The sequence below is a fragment of the Schistocerca gregaria genome, chromosome 5, assembly GCF_023897955.1.
Source record: "Schistocerca gregaria isolate iqSchGreg1 chromosome 5, iqSchGreg1.2, whole genome shotgun sequence".
NCBI classification, from domain to species: domain Eukaryota; kingdom Metazoa; phylum Arthropoda; class Insecta; order Orthoptera; family Acrididae; genus Schistocerca; species Schistocerca gregaria.
In genome coordinates, this window is record NC_064924.1 from 260,192,337 (window position 1) to 260,209,182 (window position 16,846).

General features: G+C 37.9%; 1 protein-coding gene across 2 annotated transcripts in view; it reads right to left on the minus strand.

Moving 5' to 3' along the window:
* Nucleotides 1-16,846, minus strand: part of LOC126273461 (serine/threonine-protein phosphatase 2A activator-like) — a 204,537-nt gene that overhangs the window by 128,922 nt on the left and 58,769 nt on the right. For both annotated transcript variants that reach the window (XM_049977018.1, XM_049977019.1), the window contains one exon: nt 1,163-1,380. In XM_049977018.1, the coding sequence (XP_049832975.1) occupies nt 1,163-1,380 (218 nt within the window). The remainder of the gene's footprint in view (nt 1-1,162; nt 1,381-16,846) is intronic.

Below are 16,846 nucleotides of genomic sequence, written 5' to 3' on the forward strand. Positions count from 1 at the left end.
GTATCAATTTTTATAGGGTTTATGCCCAATTGAGAATGGGCTTAACATTATTTTGTTGATTATTTTGCTTTCTTCCTGTACCAAAATGTCTTTAATCTTCTTTTCTGAAAGTCCTCTTCCACTCTTGTGTCCAGGTTCTTTTGGTTCCAGTCCTCACTTTATGTGTCAATTGATGATTCATGACAAGTGTTCTGAATGCAAATCCATCATATATAATGTCAACCAGTGATGTTCATTACCTAAGAATCTCTTTGAGTTTCAAGCAGCCAATTGTTCTCAACTTCTATTGCGATTTGAGATGAGAGGACAGCATTCTTGTGGTCAGATTTTTGTAGATAATTCTGAACTTTCTTCCTTCCTATCTAATACCTTTTATACAGAAAATATTGGCTCAGGCCCAGCACAGTACTGCTCCTATTTTACAAGGAACCTGGCATACCCAAATACAGGCTGTTATTACAATGAGGGCATCAGTTCTAAGTGGTTTAAAGCTACTGCCAGCAAGTACATGTGTTTCAAAGCAGCACTGGTAGGTAACAACAAAGTCCAAATCAGAGTCCAGGAGAGAATCACACAGTGCGGAGTCCTCATTAACTGACTGTGCAAGAGAGAATGTGCTATAACTATTGGTCAGTTGCAACAAGTCTCATGGTATTACAAAAGTTTGTTGTTACAATTGGCTTTCCTTCTCTGAAACTGCCAGATACCATAATGGGTGTAGTATTGGAGACTGATATACTATGTGTTTTTTGATTTTTCATCCTTTCTGTTTATGAAGGACCTTAAGTTTTGGCCACATTTCCATGATTTACATGTCCTTCTTCCAATAAAGAAGGCTTTTTTTGTCTTTGATGAGTTTCTTGTCCTCTTGCATTCATTTTTTATAAATGAAGAATTTATTTACTTGGCCTCATTTCCTTCTTTCTATTTTCCACTGTCAACATGGACAGCGATTATATTTCCTGTTGTCCATATTTTTTGTTATTTTGTCTGTCTTCATGTTTAGTGTACAGAAAAATCAGTACTACAACAAAAATAATTACAGTAAGATATATTACAAAATTGTCCACACTTCATATTTTTGTAACAAATTTATGTGTCCACTAGCAGAAGAATAATTTCTTTTTATATTACAATAAAGTAATGATCTCTTGTAACATACCTGACAAACACAACAGTAATTATTCCCTCTTGATCTTTTGCGGTAAGTGCTCCAATCCTGATGAGGCAGCACAGAAACAATCCAAATGACATTTCATGGCGTGGCCCATAGTTAAAATGAACTGGACTTCCAAATGATTCCATGAAGTACACTACAATTTCCATTACACTATTGCAAAATTCTTCAGGTAAAGCCTCAGAAAGAAGTCTATTTGCTTCCTGAAAATAAACTGCCAGTGAACATGAGCTCGTTAAAACACAACTTAGTGCCAACATCATTGAAATTCTATATATCTCAAGTTAAAAGAATTTTTCATACTTAAGGGACTCATAAATTGTTTGCGCAAATGTAAAAGAGATGTATGTTCTAAGTACTATTTGTCTATCACAGAAATGAAATGACTGTGGTCAAAATATTATGACTTTTCAAATGTATTAGACTTTAGATAATATATTGCAAAGTTACACAAAGATATATTTAATTTCCCAACTGTCATCATCATATTAAGAATCAAATGTTAAAAATTGTCATATTATATGCCAAGAGGCATATATTCACAATATACATTGTTTAAACTATTTAAGCCAATGAATAGAAAAGATGAGTTCTATGTGGCATTTAAAATCTTCTTACCCTTAGTTTTTGAGAGTTAAAAAGCAACCTGCTGTATACATTGAAACACCATTCAGCTTTCTCGACTAGAATTTGCAAACACACTCACATGGTGTGAGGGTTGCACAACAAACTCTTTATCTCCAAGAAGTGCTAAATGGTTTGTAGAATCTTTCAATTAGTAAGGACATGGTGCTGGTTATGACATTTTCGTTTAACTTATGGTGTAAATACAAAAGTACATCACACTGCTTGGCAGCCATAGAGCAAAATGAGTCCACCTTACAAGGACATACTAGCAGGCAAGGACAGAGTTGATCGTCACAAGGTTCCACTTTTGTGGCATCCCCACAGAGCTCCCCGCCTCCCCTCTCCATCCCCCACTAACAGTAATTAACAGTAATGCAGGTACCCATGATGCACCATTGCAAGGATACCTCCCCCAAGTCATGGCACAAGGATACCTCCCCCAAGTCATGGCAGACATATGGTTTTCTTGAGGTGTAGTGAGGGTGATGGGGATGACTGTAATGTGGATGATTATAAACATCTGGGTCAACTGAAGTAGAAGTGATCTGGCATGGTGTGCATTAATGTGAGGAAACCATCAGACGATAGGCCTGATGTGATGGCAGCTGCATCCCCATCGTTAGGTAGGTTGTAACTATGTGAGAATTGACAGGCAATGAATCCATTCTTGATTTGTCATTCAGCTTGCCACCCCTCAACCACCAGCAAGTTGTCAACTAGTTTGATGTGTAGATCATCTGGCAGAAAGCATTAGACATTGAGGGGCCGTTCGAAGATGTTGGATGTGGAGGGGTTGGCAGTCATGGCATACAGTTGTGCAGCCACAGGTGAGGCTGAATGTTTTGAAGCAGGCACTGCATCATTAATTGAAGTGTTGTCATGTTAAGTTCCAAGCTGGCTTCAGCTGATTGATCGGGACCATCATAGGACTGCAATGAAGCAAAACGTAAAATGTGTGGAAACCACATTTAAGAACCTTGTGAGTGATTTTGTACGGTGGCTGGAGTGCTGGCCAAATGGTATCATTGCGAAGCATGACAAAATCTCAGTTGGTCAGTGCCTTGTGGATGAAGGTTCTTGGAGGGATGTGCAGCTGTGTCCAGTTTGACATGTCGGTGAAGATGGGCAGATCTGTAGATGATATCAGCAGTGCATGGAGTATGTAGTCTGCCAATAGAGCAAGTGCTTCTGCCAACCTTGATCGGTGGTTAGAGAAGCCAGGCAACCGAAATGGGAGACACAAGTATCAACAAGAGCCTTGATCATTGATTCTGCAATGATGTTTCCAAGTCAGGTATGGGCAAATAGTAGCCAAAAGCAACTTGTGGCCTGCTATTGGCTTTTGTGTGGCCCACCAAAACAGACAGAATTTTTATATAACAATTTATGTCTTTTCTGAAATGCAAAGTTAACTAATGCATGCAACCATTTTAAAAAGTGTGGCCTTCCACTAACCCTTGCTTCCACAAAGTGGCCCTGAGCCAAATTTATGCTCACCCCGGCTCTAAGGGTAGACAGTCAATGACCAAGAGAATGTATTTGTAGCACTCAGAGTTAGGCAGTGGCCCTAGCAGGTCGAAGAGTACATTCTGAATAATGCTTTTGGTATCTTGACCTGATCAAGTGGCCACTGTGCATGACATCCCACTTCACTCCATTTACAGGCTATGCACATATGGGTCTACTCTCTGCAATGCTTTTTTACTTTGGGGCACACAGAGCATTCGGTGACATGTCATGTTACCAAGCGTATGCCAGGATGTGAGGAGTTGTGAAGCTGTTTGAAGATGAACTTCCATAGCAGCTTGATTACAAGTAGCCAAGCACAATTTTGCAAAACATCACACTAGAGTTGTTTAGCTGTCCCCAGAATTGAGCATCATTCCAGCCATAAGTTGGTTATGGTATTGCGAAATTAATCCATGCAGCTGTTTCTCTATAGTTTTGCCAGAGTCACCTTGCACAGAGAGGATGTTGATGAACAACAGGTAATCCATGGCAATGTTTTCTGCACCGTGCAGATGTCTATAATCGTTCATGAACTGTGCTATATAACTGAGGAATCAGAATTGTCGAAGGCACATATCCTTAAAAGGACTATGGATTGATTTCACCCAAGGTTGTTGATTGGAGTGGATGATGAGTGATCTGCTTTCCACATTTCCTTTCAACTGATGAACCACTTCATACACTGCCAACAGTTCATGCTCATATACCAACCACTTGAACTATAAAGTGATCACTTAGATAAAAAGAAAACAAGAGTGACTCTTGTATGCCTTCTATTTCTTGTAGCAGAACTGCTCTAGTAGTGAAGTCACTAACATCACTATTAATCATGAATTGAGCATGTGGAAGTGGGTGTCCAAACATTGGCTTGCACAAGACAGTTTTTTATTTACTTAACTGTGTACTGTATGTGAGGGTCCACTCTAGCTTAGGTTGGCCAGCAGTATTCTTGCCCGTGAGAACTTCTGTGGGTTGTGCCTCAAAGGTGGCGTTAAGATGGAGATGGTGATAGTGATGATAGAAATTGATCTTCCCAAGGAAATGGTACAGCTTGTGGAAATCCTGAGGTGGGGGTAGTTGGCAAATGAGGTCAGTTCAGTGTGGTGTAGGATGAATACCTGCTGCAGTGACAATGTGTCTGAGAGAGACAACTTGAGGCTGCTAAAGTTGGCATTTGTCATCGTTAATTACTACACTGTTGGCACCAATCACAATGAAAACTTATTAAGATGCACTTCCCACAATTACTGGGTAGGAGAGAAGACAAGAATGTCATCCAGGTACGTGTATCTAAAAGGGCGTTTGAACATAACACTGTCAATAAATCATTGCTGGGTCTGAGCCACAGTCCTGAGGCCATGTGGCAGATATAAACATTTTTGTGAACTAAAAGATGTGATACAGTTTTGTGAATGTCTTCCTGTATCTACAGGAGTGCCTCCTTACAGTCCAATATAGTGCAAACTAAAGTGCCAGCAAGGTTGTTGATGAAGTCATGTATGTTTGATATTGCCTGACAATGATTGACAGGCGATAAGAGCTCTACAGTATTCGCATATTCTCACTCTCTGTCTTCTTAGGGCAACATCTTAATGGGAGAAGCTCCAAATCAGCAGAAGGTCTCACAATCCCAGCCAAAAAATGACTGTCAACTGCCACTTTGGCAGTGTGCAGCTAGTTCAGTAGTGATCTTGTGTAACATTCCACTGCAGGTAGTACCCTGCATAAATAACACCCGCAGTTGCAGGAAGATGTACAAAGACTCACAGTTTCAGAGGGGTACACAAGAGTAGGAAGCACATTGTTGAATTTGATTGTGTGTGGAGGCTGGGTAGACTCAGATGCTACTGGGAATGATGCCATTATCATGCTGAGATCGAGAGGAGATGTTATGGTGGAATTGTCTTGAATGGGCACGAGTGAATGACGCATCTCACAACCATCTAGGTAGCATTGTGTGGCACTAAGTTCCTCCAACACCTCTTGGATTGTGCAACATATACCATCATGTCCATCCTGTAAAGACATTTCACTTGTTGCAGTTTGACGGGGTACGTGATGCATTCTTGTATATATATTAGTGGCATTTGACAGTCGAGCTGCAACACTGAGTGTTGTCCAGTAGAGATGTGACCAAGGTGTGGCATGGTACTGGAAAGTCATAACCAAAGACATTAGTAATAAAGTGGCCACTGTCCTGATGGATCAGAGTACTGCGGACAGGTCTGGTAACTGTTGAAAATGACGAAGGAAGTCTCTGCCAAGCACTGGATCTCTCAACCCTGTGTTAACCAAGCTCCATGTAAACAGTTCACCAACACTGAGATCCTGGGTGTAAGACTCAGCCTTGTGGTTGGTGGTGGAAAAAGTAATTCACCGCACAGATCTGTATGGCAGGAATGGCACTCAATGCTGAAGGTAGACCAGGAGGTGAGGTACTCATGTCAGATCCCGTGTCAATGAGGGAATAGCGTTGATTGATGTGACCAAAGGTGTAGTGTCTGCTACCATGTGGTGATGGTGGAGTGGAAGATTTTTCATTGACATGACATAAAGTAAAGCAACTTTAATGGTCTTCTTGATCCTATGCACCTCTTGCAGACTGTGCACCAGTTTTGGGCAGTCACACAATGAGCAGCAATTCCTCACAATGATGCCAAACTGCAAGTGTTGTCAGCGACACTGTCGCCATACCAGTGCATAGAGCATTGTTTTCAGATGTGGGGATGCCTGTTGAGGTCATGTGTAGATCACTGTCCTCTGTGGAGGGACTGATGTCACATTCAGCAGTGGTCAGGTGCACTCGATCCAGCTCAGTTATAGCGAGGCAGTGGGTGCAGTGAGGCTGCTGTGAGCTATGTTCAGAGGCATTGTTGTCTGCAGCATTTATATATTGTCAATGTTGTACATTGATAAAGATTCTGTCCACCAATTTTAACTTGCAAATACAATCATTCATTTTCATGTGACATCATCGCAAGTTGAACTTAGGAGGAAGTTGGACACAGCATGCGGTCTGACAGCAGTTTGAAATCCACTAGTATGCATAACTGGTGCTGTAGCTGTGAAGGCCTCCTGTCCTCTGTCATTTGTCATACATATCTTGCTGTAACTGTGTCTGGGATGAGCATTGAAAAAGGGGAAATTTCATGGTGAGGTATTTATTATTGGCTGGGGACAAATTAGTAATGTCACTGACCCTGTGGTGCAGCTTGAACAGCATGAATGAATTTAGAAGCAGCGTGGCAGTCACATCAATAGCAGTGAAGACTCATGAATATGGCTGTTGCAGGAACTGATGCATAGTATTTGGCTGACCTATGTGCAGAGTAGAGATTGGAATGAAATCACCTAGTAAACTGTCTGTAGGACTCCATTGTCTGATACCATTTTCAACTTTTGTACCACTGCACTAATGAATGTCATGTTCATTTTTGACAAATACAGGTTGCTATGGAGTTGACTGCAAAACACTGCACACTACTGCCTTGAGAACAGAGATGTAGGGCAGCTGCAGAATGGCCACAACACTGGCACTTAGTATCCAGATATGGAGGCATAGGAGCTTGAAAGTGATCGATATACAGTTGTTGTGGGTCACCAAAGTAGAAACTTAGCCCAGGGTAAGATAAGGGTGACAATCAGCAATGACTCTGTGCTGACTAGAACACTCCTTATTTATCATATGGGATGAATACAAAAGTATGTCACACTGTTTGGCAGCCACATAGCAGCCTGAGTCCACATTAAAAAGATATGCTGGACAAGAATGCAGTTGGCGGTCAGAGAGGTTTCTCTCTGCGGGCATCCTCAAAGATTTGAGAAAGTTTGTGTACATGTTGGTCTTCTCTAAGCTGAGAGTGTATTATGTATTGCCTAAGGTGCTCTGAAATATTGAAATTGGAGTGGTCAAGTTAGGCCTAGCTGACCATGATGGCCTATGGATTTTAGTTCCAGTCAGCATTCCAGATGAACAACACAAAACTGTTAGACCTTTGAATGAATGCAGCATAAGTGTATTTAGAACTAGATTAAGGTCAGTTAACTGGAATGACATATTATACAAAGGTATGTGTGTGAATAACACAAGCAAATTATTTATAGAGAAAATTGCAAGAATATTTGATGAGTGTTATTCCAGATTAGTAAAAAGACAGAATAATAACCAAGCTCATAAACCACAGAGACTAAATAATTGGTTTACACCATACCTCAACAGCATCAGGATTATGCTTCTTATGTTTAAGGACAGATCTCATAACAGCAACGAGTACAAAGAGATGTACATTAGAATAAGAAAAATTTATAGATCTGAAATAAGTTTGGCAAAATGTAGGTTGAATGATAACTATATTCTTAAATCCAGAAACAGTTGTAAAGCTGCCTGGGAAGTAATTAAAAGTGAAATAAATAGACCAACAACTCAACTAGCTATACCCATAGCCCCAGATATCTTAAAGTCACACTTTGTTAACTTCAGTTTACAACTAGATTTGTCTTCCCTCAATGCCATGCTTGATGCTAAAACTCTTTTAGGTTCAAATAAGTATGTAGCCCATAAATTCTGCTGGGCAACAGTAACTGAAAATGATTTTAGCAAATTAATAGGCAAACTAAGTAGTTCCGACCAGAGGACTTCTATGGTCTGTCAAACTTCATCATAAAGAAGATATCAAGTGATCTTCTGCCCCCTCTAACCACTCTCATTAACCGCATATTATAGAGAGGGATTTTTCCCGACTGTTTGAAAATAGCAGTAACTATTCCCATATTTAAGAAAGGAGATAAATCAAATACAAGTAACTATCGCCCTATCTCATTAATCCCAATAATATCTAAAATAATTGATGACTGTGTCACCAACAAATGAATCACTATTTTGAGAGGAATAATTTGTTAAGTAACTCACAGTATGGATTCAGGTCTATACTATCCACAGTTAAAGCAGTTGAAAATATTGTTAGTGATATGTATGATGGCTTTGAAAATAAATTAATCTCCTGTGCTACTCTCCTAGACCTGAGTAAAGCATTTGACACTGTATCTCATAGTACTTCGATCATGAAATTAAGACACTAAGGCATGGAGGAGGACACCCTGAAATTATTAGAATCCTACTTAAGCAACAGAGTACAATTTGTTAGTGTAAATGGGCAGCTGTCAAACCCACAAACAATAAAAAGAGGTGTGCCACATGGCTCCATACTTGGGACCTTCCAGTTTGTAGTGTATGTTAACGATATGTCACAGTATTTACCCTGTAAAACAGTCCTCTATGCAGACGATACAACTTTTATCAATTCAGGACAGACTCTTGAATCTGTATGAGAAAAAAATAATATAATATTTGAAAAATTGGTTCATTGGTTTAGTGCAAACTCCCTATTCATAAATGAAACAAAAACTGAGGAAATATTCTTTAATTTGAAGGTATCAAACAAAGAAAATAAGTCGGTTAAACTGCAAGGAATGATGATAGACCAGAAACTTAGCTGGGATAAACATATCACATATGTCTGTTCTAAACTTGCACGTGCTATGTTCCTACTTTATAAGCTTAGGAGTAATGTCAGCCAAAACTTACTGCTCCATTCATATTTTGCTTATATCCACCCCCATCCTTCATATGGTATTCTGCTCTGGAGAAATTCTCCCAATTCAATATCAATTTACAGATGGCAAAAAAAAGCTATTCGATGTATAGTGGGTTTATCTCCTAGGGATACATGCAGGGAACATTTCAAAAAACATAACATCATTACAGTTCCTTGTTTGTACATCTATTATTGCTTACTACACGTAAAAGAAAACATAGCTCAATATCCCCTTAGGTCATCTGCCCACACCCACAATACAAGATGAAACCACACAATTGATCTGCCATACTCTACACTGTCTAAGATACATAATAGTTACAAATATGTAGGCCTCGAACTGTTTAATATGCTTCCTAAAATTGTACAAACAGTATCTAAAAGTAAATTTAAGACATTGGGTCAATGGCTCAAAGTTAAAGCATTTTACTCAGTTGATGAATTTAAAGATTGTAATATGGCATATTTGTTGTTTCAACATAGAGAAAGGTACCTCTGCCTGTAGTAGGACCTAACTTTGTATCAATAGCTTAGGATAATGACATAATGTTATCAACATGTATATGATAATGACATAGTGTCATCAACATGAGTACTCCCTGCTTAATATAAATCTGTATAATGTTTTCCTTTTTATTGTAAAGTTAATAATATATAAAATTCCAAATGTGTGCTATTGTACTTTACTAAATTTCATATGATTTATATATACATTGTTATGAGAATATAACCATCTTTATACTGTAAATGAACTTACTGACGAAGCCCATTGTATGAGAAAACTCTGAACGGCTAATAAAGATTCTTATTCTTATAACGGAAAAAGGTTTAATAAGCTCAACTGTCGCTCAGATAAACCACTGACTATAAAATTTGTTGTGGTTCTCCATTTATTCACTGATACTTTAACTTCTACCCAGTTTTGAATGGTACAGTCTGCAATAGTGATGGGAACAACTTAATTAAAACAAGCAATTCATTCTGTTGGTGGAAAACAGTTGACTCATTTGGTTATAGTTTTCCATATTGATTGAATGACTGATTCATTCTTTTGAGTATTACTCATCTGTGGGAGCAACCAAATGAAAACAACCAATTCAGTCGGTTGGACTACTCATTCATTCTTTTAAGTGAAATCAGTCTGTAGGAGCAACCAAATGAAAAAATCAAGTCAGTCGGTTTCAGTTTTATGTGTTGGTTGGAATATTATTCTTTTCTTTTTTTTAAAGTGAAAGCAGTCAGTGGGAGCAACCAAATGAGAAGATTCAACACCATTGTAGCTTTATTCGTTCTTTCTTTTCAAATGAAAACAATCAATATTTTTTCTGTCAGTTGAACCACATATTTGATCTTTTAACTGAAACCACTACTTAGTATTTTAGCTGTCCAAGCTATCCATACATTGTTCTGAGTGAAAAAAGCCTGCAGTATTTTAATTAGTTGAACTAAAGCAGTGCTACCTTATAGCATTAGAAGGTTGTCCTACCCCCCTCCCCCAGGAATAAGTGAAGACGTATATAAGGGGTACAACAAAGTTAAAATAAGCATTGTACATGTTCATTTAATTAAATACTGAAGGGAGAAGTTTTTTCATCATTTAAAACTGATTCATACATTTTTGTGGAGTAAATGTAATTAATTAATCTGACTTATCACTGAGGTAAGCCTGCCATCACTTAAATTGCCAAATCAGATTATTTTTCTGAGCACACATGGCCTGTAGACAGTAAGTTGACCATGATGTATTATGGAGAGTGGGGACATGAAAGGTGGAATGTTTTCTCAATTGCATTTCAATGTTGTCAGTGCCAGAGATCATGTGTCTCTTATCTATCAGCAGATATACATTAAACAAATGAGTAACGAGGATTTGTGAAACATATTACAGAGACTTTCATGTTCAAATAAAGTACTCAGTTTCAGTAAGGAATATAAATGTAAATTAATCCATACAGCTCAATGAGTAGAAGGCAAATGACATTTAAGATGCTTAAATAAAATATGGCATTTCAGTCTTCGATCACTATTCTTTATTTTCAATTACTGGTTTCGGGCTAGCTGCCCATCTTCAGATCATATATTGTAGTTACAGAGTAACTTGTCCCTACAGACAGTGAACCGAGTGTTCTGTATGGAAAAGTTACTCTTTAACTACAATACATGATCTGAAGATGGGCAGCTAGCCCAAAACTGGTAATTGAAAATAAAGAATAGTGATCGAAGACTGAAACGTCATATTTTATTTAATTAACAATTGCAGAATTCCCATTGAGACAATCATGTCTAGTTTTGATTTAAAATACTTGTTTTCTGTGGGTGTGGAGAGGGGGGAGGGGGGAGCATCATTGCAGTATGTGCAATCATCCATTGTCAGCAGCATCTCATTGTCTCAATAAAGAAGTATGGGGAATACAGTGTGTTCCAAAATTATCTTTATACGTTTGATCACATACATTTCAGAAATTTGAACAGATAGGCAACTGTGAATAGTGGCATAATGTTCACACTCACCTGAGCTTCCAGCAACCACTTAATTAAGTTCAGTGTGTTAAAATGACCAAATTTGGGATACATTAAAAAATCTTGATATTGCAAAAGAAAAGTCTTAACTGAATGGAATAAATGCAAACTATCACTTCACTTTGTTACAAAAAATATGTTAATTTATATTTTATTAGTATCTTCTAAGATGAAGGAGTATGAGCAGACATACAGTATTTATCAGTGTTTTAAATTTTCTTCAGCACATCTGTACTCTTCAACAGCATATAAAAACATTCAACTCAAGTTTCAGAATATATATATTTCCAATAACTAACATTGTTTTCAAAGCTTCTGCGACAAACTGTGTTTTGTCACTGCTCCATACATTATTCATTTGGGAAAATAACCTTACAGTAACAGCATACTGATACAGGTGAAATGAACATCTAATTCAGGATAAATCATTTCATAATTTTGAAATCTGGGACAAATAGGGCCCCAAATTACTTTTGAAAAAATTCGGGACAGAGCTAGAAAAATCGTGACTGTCACAAATAATGGAGTATGGGGAAACAAATGGTCACCTTAAATGTGTGTGCCATCTGTAGCACACAGGATATCCAAGTGATATTCTATTTCCATGTTTGAACTAGCGTGTTCCCCATTAACACGTGCTATAGCTTCTGTGATGTGAGCTCATAGTTCATGCAAGTCCAGACTGAAGAGAAAAAGTGTAAAGGAAGTTCCACATGACCTGGGTAACAGATCTGGTTGGATCAACATTCCACCATTGGCCAAGGCCAGTCAATAACTAATATGGGAAAAATAAGAAAATAACAGTTTTAGGTGCATGTGAACATTATGTTGCGAACAACACCTTTTTGCTTATTCCCATTTCTGAAATATACTTGATCAAAGTGGTAAAGATCATTTCAGAACACACTGTACGGAACACACTGTATGTGTATAGGAGACTGTCTAAGTGTGCTTGTCACTGGGTTTTTAATGAAATTTAACCAAGGTTTATTACAATCTAATTATCTCCAGTCAATAGTATTTTCCCAGGCTCTGAAAACGATTTGTATACAAATCCCTCCTGTATGTCTCTGAACACCCTTAAAACTAGGAACTATTAGTGGGGAAAATCTGGACTACTGCAGTCCTAGTGGCAAGTGTAATGGTTCCATTATGGATAATATGAAGCAGAAAGAAACCATGACTTGTTTTAGTGACAGTTTGCAATCCATTTTATACGTGATGATGTCCACAAATGCAAAATCATTTGAATATTCAGCAGTTTACTTTTGTGGAATTTAAATATTTTGCACAGAAAAACACATCACCGGCTACATACATATACCACACATTTTCAGTTTTACAGGTGGTGTCATAACTATTGAAAAGTCACAAGCACAAATTTTCAGGATTATCTGTATGGGGCTAAGAGAGATTATTTAATACTTATTAGTTTTAAAACTGTGCTATATTAAAAAGTTTTCTATTTAAATAGTTATTTTTTTGCATTTTAGTCTTGTTTGTGCAAAATTTTTCTACTGATTTCACTATTTTGATGAAATTACGATAGGAAATGTGGTAAACTTCAGGTTTATCTCCGTTTCTCTTCACCTGAATCAACCATATTTTGCTTCCTTCTATGTATATCTTGCAAACAGACCATGAACGTAAAAATGAGAGAGAATCAAGTGCACACGGAAGCGTAACAACAAAAGTTTTCTATTTAAAACGTTATTTTCTGCTTTTCAGTCTTGTGTGTGAGAAATTTTTCAACTGATTTCAAACAATTTGATGAGATTACAAGAGTGACATGTGGTAAACTTCAGGTTTATTTCAGTTTCTCTTCAACCAATTCAGCTAATATATTGCTTCCCCTCATGCATACTTCATGAATAGACTGCAAATGTAAAAATTAGAGAATCAAATTCACAAGGAAGCTTACCAACAATCATTTTTAACTGTGAAACATTCATGACTGAAACAAGAAAATGGGGAAATAGCAGTGGCACACCAAGTAAATACTCTGTACCACACATCAGAAAAAAAGTGAGTTCACATTGCATTGTCACCCAGTTCTGGTCTAAATTGAAAGTTTCAAGTCTCAAGTTGGTCGGAAGTGAATTAAAAATCAGTTGCAAAATTTGTACCGAACAGACAGACAGACCAAAAACAAAAGTATGCTCCACCACACACCAGATTCAACAGTGAGTTAATGTTGCATCATCATCCAGTTCTGCATTAGATTGAAACTTTCAAGTCAATAGCTTTTCACTTAGTTAGTTTAAAATTACTTGCAAAATTTGTACCAGAAAGAAATGACAAGGAACCAACCTGATAAAAATGTGTTAAAAAGTGACTGATCATTTATATGTACACAAATTTACAGTGCAAAACCAGACATTACACTTTTAAAACCAGCCAAAAATTGATAAATAATGCTGTAAGTACGAAAATTTGTATTTCAGTAAGTAAATACAAACATTCTGAATATTTTTTCATATACTTTTTATTCACTTCTCCTTGAAATAAGACACTTTATTTGGCCCTAGACAGGTTGTCAACCCTAGTCAAGATTCATGTATAATAAAAAACGATGAAACGGTAATTAAATAAAATGCAGAGACTGTGTGAAAACGTTCATATCACTGCTGATGGATAATTGTTTCCATACAATTTACAGTATAACCCCGATTTTGTGTGAGCTCGATTTATGGTAAACCCGCATTTAACTAAAGAAATTTTAAGTCCCAAAAATTATTCCATAAGTGCAATGCAATTTTATATTCGATTTAACATAATTCACATTACATCAAAACCTGCACTTAGCATTAGAAATATTAAATATTGAAAACAATACAATAGTGGTTTTTGCAGCCCGAATGCAAGCTGCACTTTTTTTCCAGTTTTTGGAATCCAAAACACCACCTGCAGTTTACATTCGGGTGCAAAGCCTAAGAAGTTCCGAAAATGCCGCTAGTTTCACCGTAAGTGCTTGCGGTCATTATTGCTGCTTTTTGCCACCAGAAGCTGCCACAGAAGCAGTTGTGCTAGTTTTGAGTAATGAATGTTAAGGTATATTTTATCATGGGCGAATTTACCAATTTTTCAAGAATTCATAGCAATTAAAAAAACTCTTTACATATACAGCATCAAAATGAACATTCTGAAAAATCTTGACAAGCGTGGCTTTACATTTCGACAACTCCAACTAATGAGAGCAGTGCTCACAAAAACCTTTGTCTCAGTCTGGTTTTGAACTTTGATAAGATATGGAGACAGTAAAAGTAATAACTTTCAGCTTGTTCCAGCAACAGAAAAGCAATTTCTGGACCCAAACATGGTCACCACTATGAGCTGGAAGTTGTAGTGAATGATTTTGTGAGGAAGCAATGACAGTGCTTACCTGTAACTGCAGAAATAATTCAAGTAAAAGCACGTCAGAAAAACCTGGATTGTGAAGGGAGCCGCAATTGGGCCTGAAAAATACAGGGAAAAACTCGTCGGATTTCAGCGCTACATCATCAAACTGTGCACTGGAAATTCATGCTGGCTTGTACAGCCGGTGGCCATAAACTGCCACTATTCATTTCACACAAAAGACTTTACCGAAGCCCGAAGTGTTTCCTAAAGATGTTATTATAGGTGCTAACAAAATTGGCTGGTTCATGGAGGACATCTTTTAGAGTGGATCAGACCTATCTGGGAAAGTTGTCCTCATAGATTCATATGCAGGTCACTCTACACCAGCTGCTGAAAAAAAAATTTGCAGAGACAAAAACAGACTTAGTTGTAATTCCAGACTGGATAATGTCCACTCTGCATCTGTAACATGCTTGTTTAAAGAAAGCTTTTATGTTGTTGTTGTTGTGGTCTTTAGTCCTGACACTGGTTTGATGCAGCTCTCCATGCTACTCTATCCTATGCAAGCTTCTTCATCTCCCAGTACCTATCGTAGCCTACATCCTTCTGAATCTGCTTAGTTAATTCATCTCTTGGTCTCCCTCTACAATTTTTACCCTCCACGCTGCCCTCCAGTACTAAATTGGTGGTCAATTGATGACTCAGAACATGTCTTCTAGTCAAGCTGGGCCACAAACTCCTCTTCTCCCCAATTCTATTCAATACCTCCTCATTAGTTATGTGATCTACCCATCTAATCTTCAGCATTCTTCTGTAGCACCACATTTCGAAAACTTCTATTCTCTTCTTGTCTAAACTATTTATCATCCATGTTTCACTTCCATACATGGCCACACTCCATACAAATACTTTCACAAAACGACTTCCTGACACTTTAATACTCGATGTTAACAAATTTCTCTTCTTCAGAAACGCTTCCCTTGCCATTGCCAGTCTACATTTTATGTCCTCTCTACTTCGACCACCATCAGTTATTTTGCTCCCAATATAGTAAAACTCCTTTACTACTTTAAGTGTCTCATTTCCTATACTAATTCCTTCAGCATCACCCAACTTAATGTGACTACATTCCATTATCGTCGGTTTGCTTTTGTTGATGTTCATCTTATACCCTCCTTTCAAGAGACTGTCCATTCCATTCAACTGCTCTTCCAAGTCCTTTGCTGTCTCTGACAGAATTATAATGTCATCGGCGAACCTCATAGTTTTTATTTCTTCTCCATGGATTTTAATACCTACTCCGAACTTTTCTTTTGTTTCCTTTACTGCTTGCTCGATATACAGATTGTATAGCATCGGGGATTGTCTCACTCCCTTCCCAACCACTGCTTCCCTTCCATGTCCCTCGACTCTTATAATTGCCATCTGGTTTCTGTACAAATTGTAAATAGTCTTCCGCTCCCTGTATTTTACCCCTGCCACCTTCAGAATTTGAAAGGGAGTATTCTAGTCAACATTCTCAAAAGCTTTCTCTAAGTCTACAAATGCTAGAAATGCAGGTTTGCCTTTCATTAATATTTCTTCTAAGATAAGTCGTAGTGTCAGTATTGCCTCACGTGTTCCGACATTTCGATGGAATCCAAACTGATCTTCCCTGATATCAGCTTATACCAGTTTTTTTTCCATTTGCCTGTAAGGAATTCGTGTTAGCATTTTGCGACCAGGACTTATTAAAAAGATGGTTCAGTAATTTTCACACCTGTCAACACCTGCTTTCTTTGAGATTATTGTGTTCTTCTTGATGTCTGAGGGAATTTCACCTGTCTCATACATCTTGCTCACCAGATGGTAGACTTTTGTCAGGACTGGCTCTCCCAAGGCTGCCAGTAGTTCTAATGGAATGTTGTCTACTCCCGGGGCCTTGTTTCGGCTTAGGTCTTTCAGTGCTCTGTCAAACTCTTCACGCAGTATCATATCTCCCATTTCATCTTCGTTTAAATCCTCTTCCATTTCCACAATATTGTCCTCAAAAACATCACCCTTGTATAGACCCTCTATATACTTCTTCCACCTTTCTGCT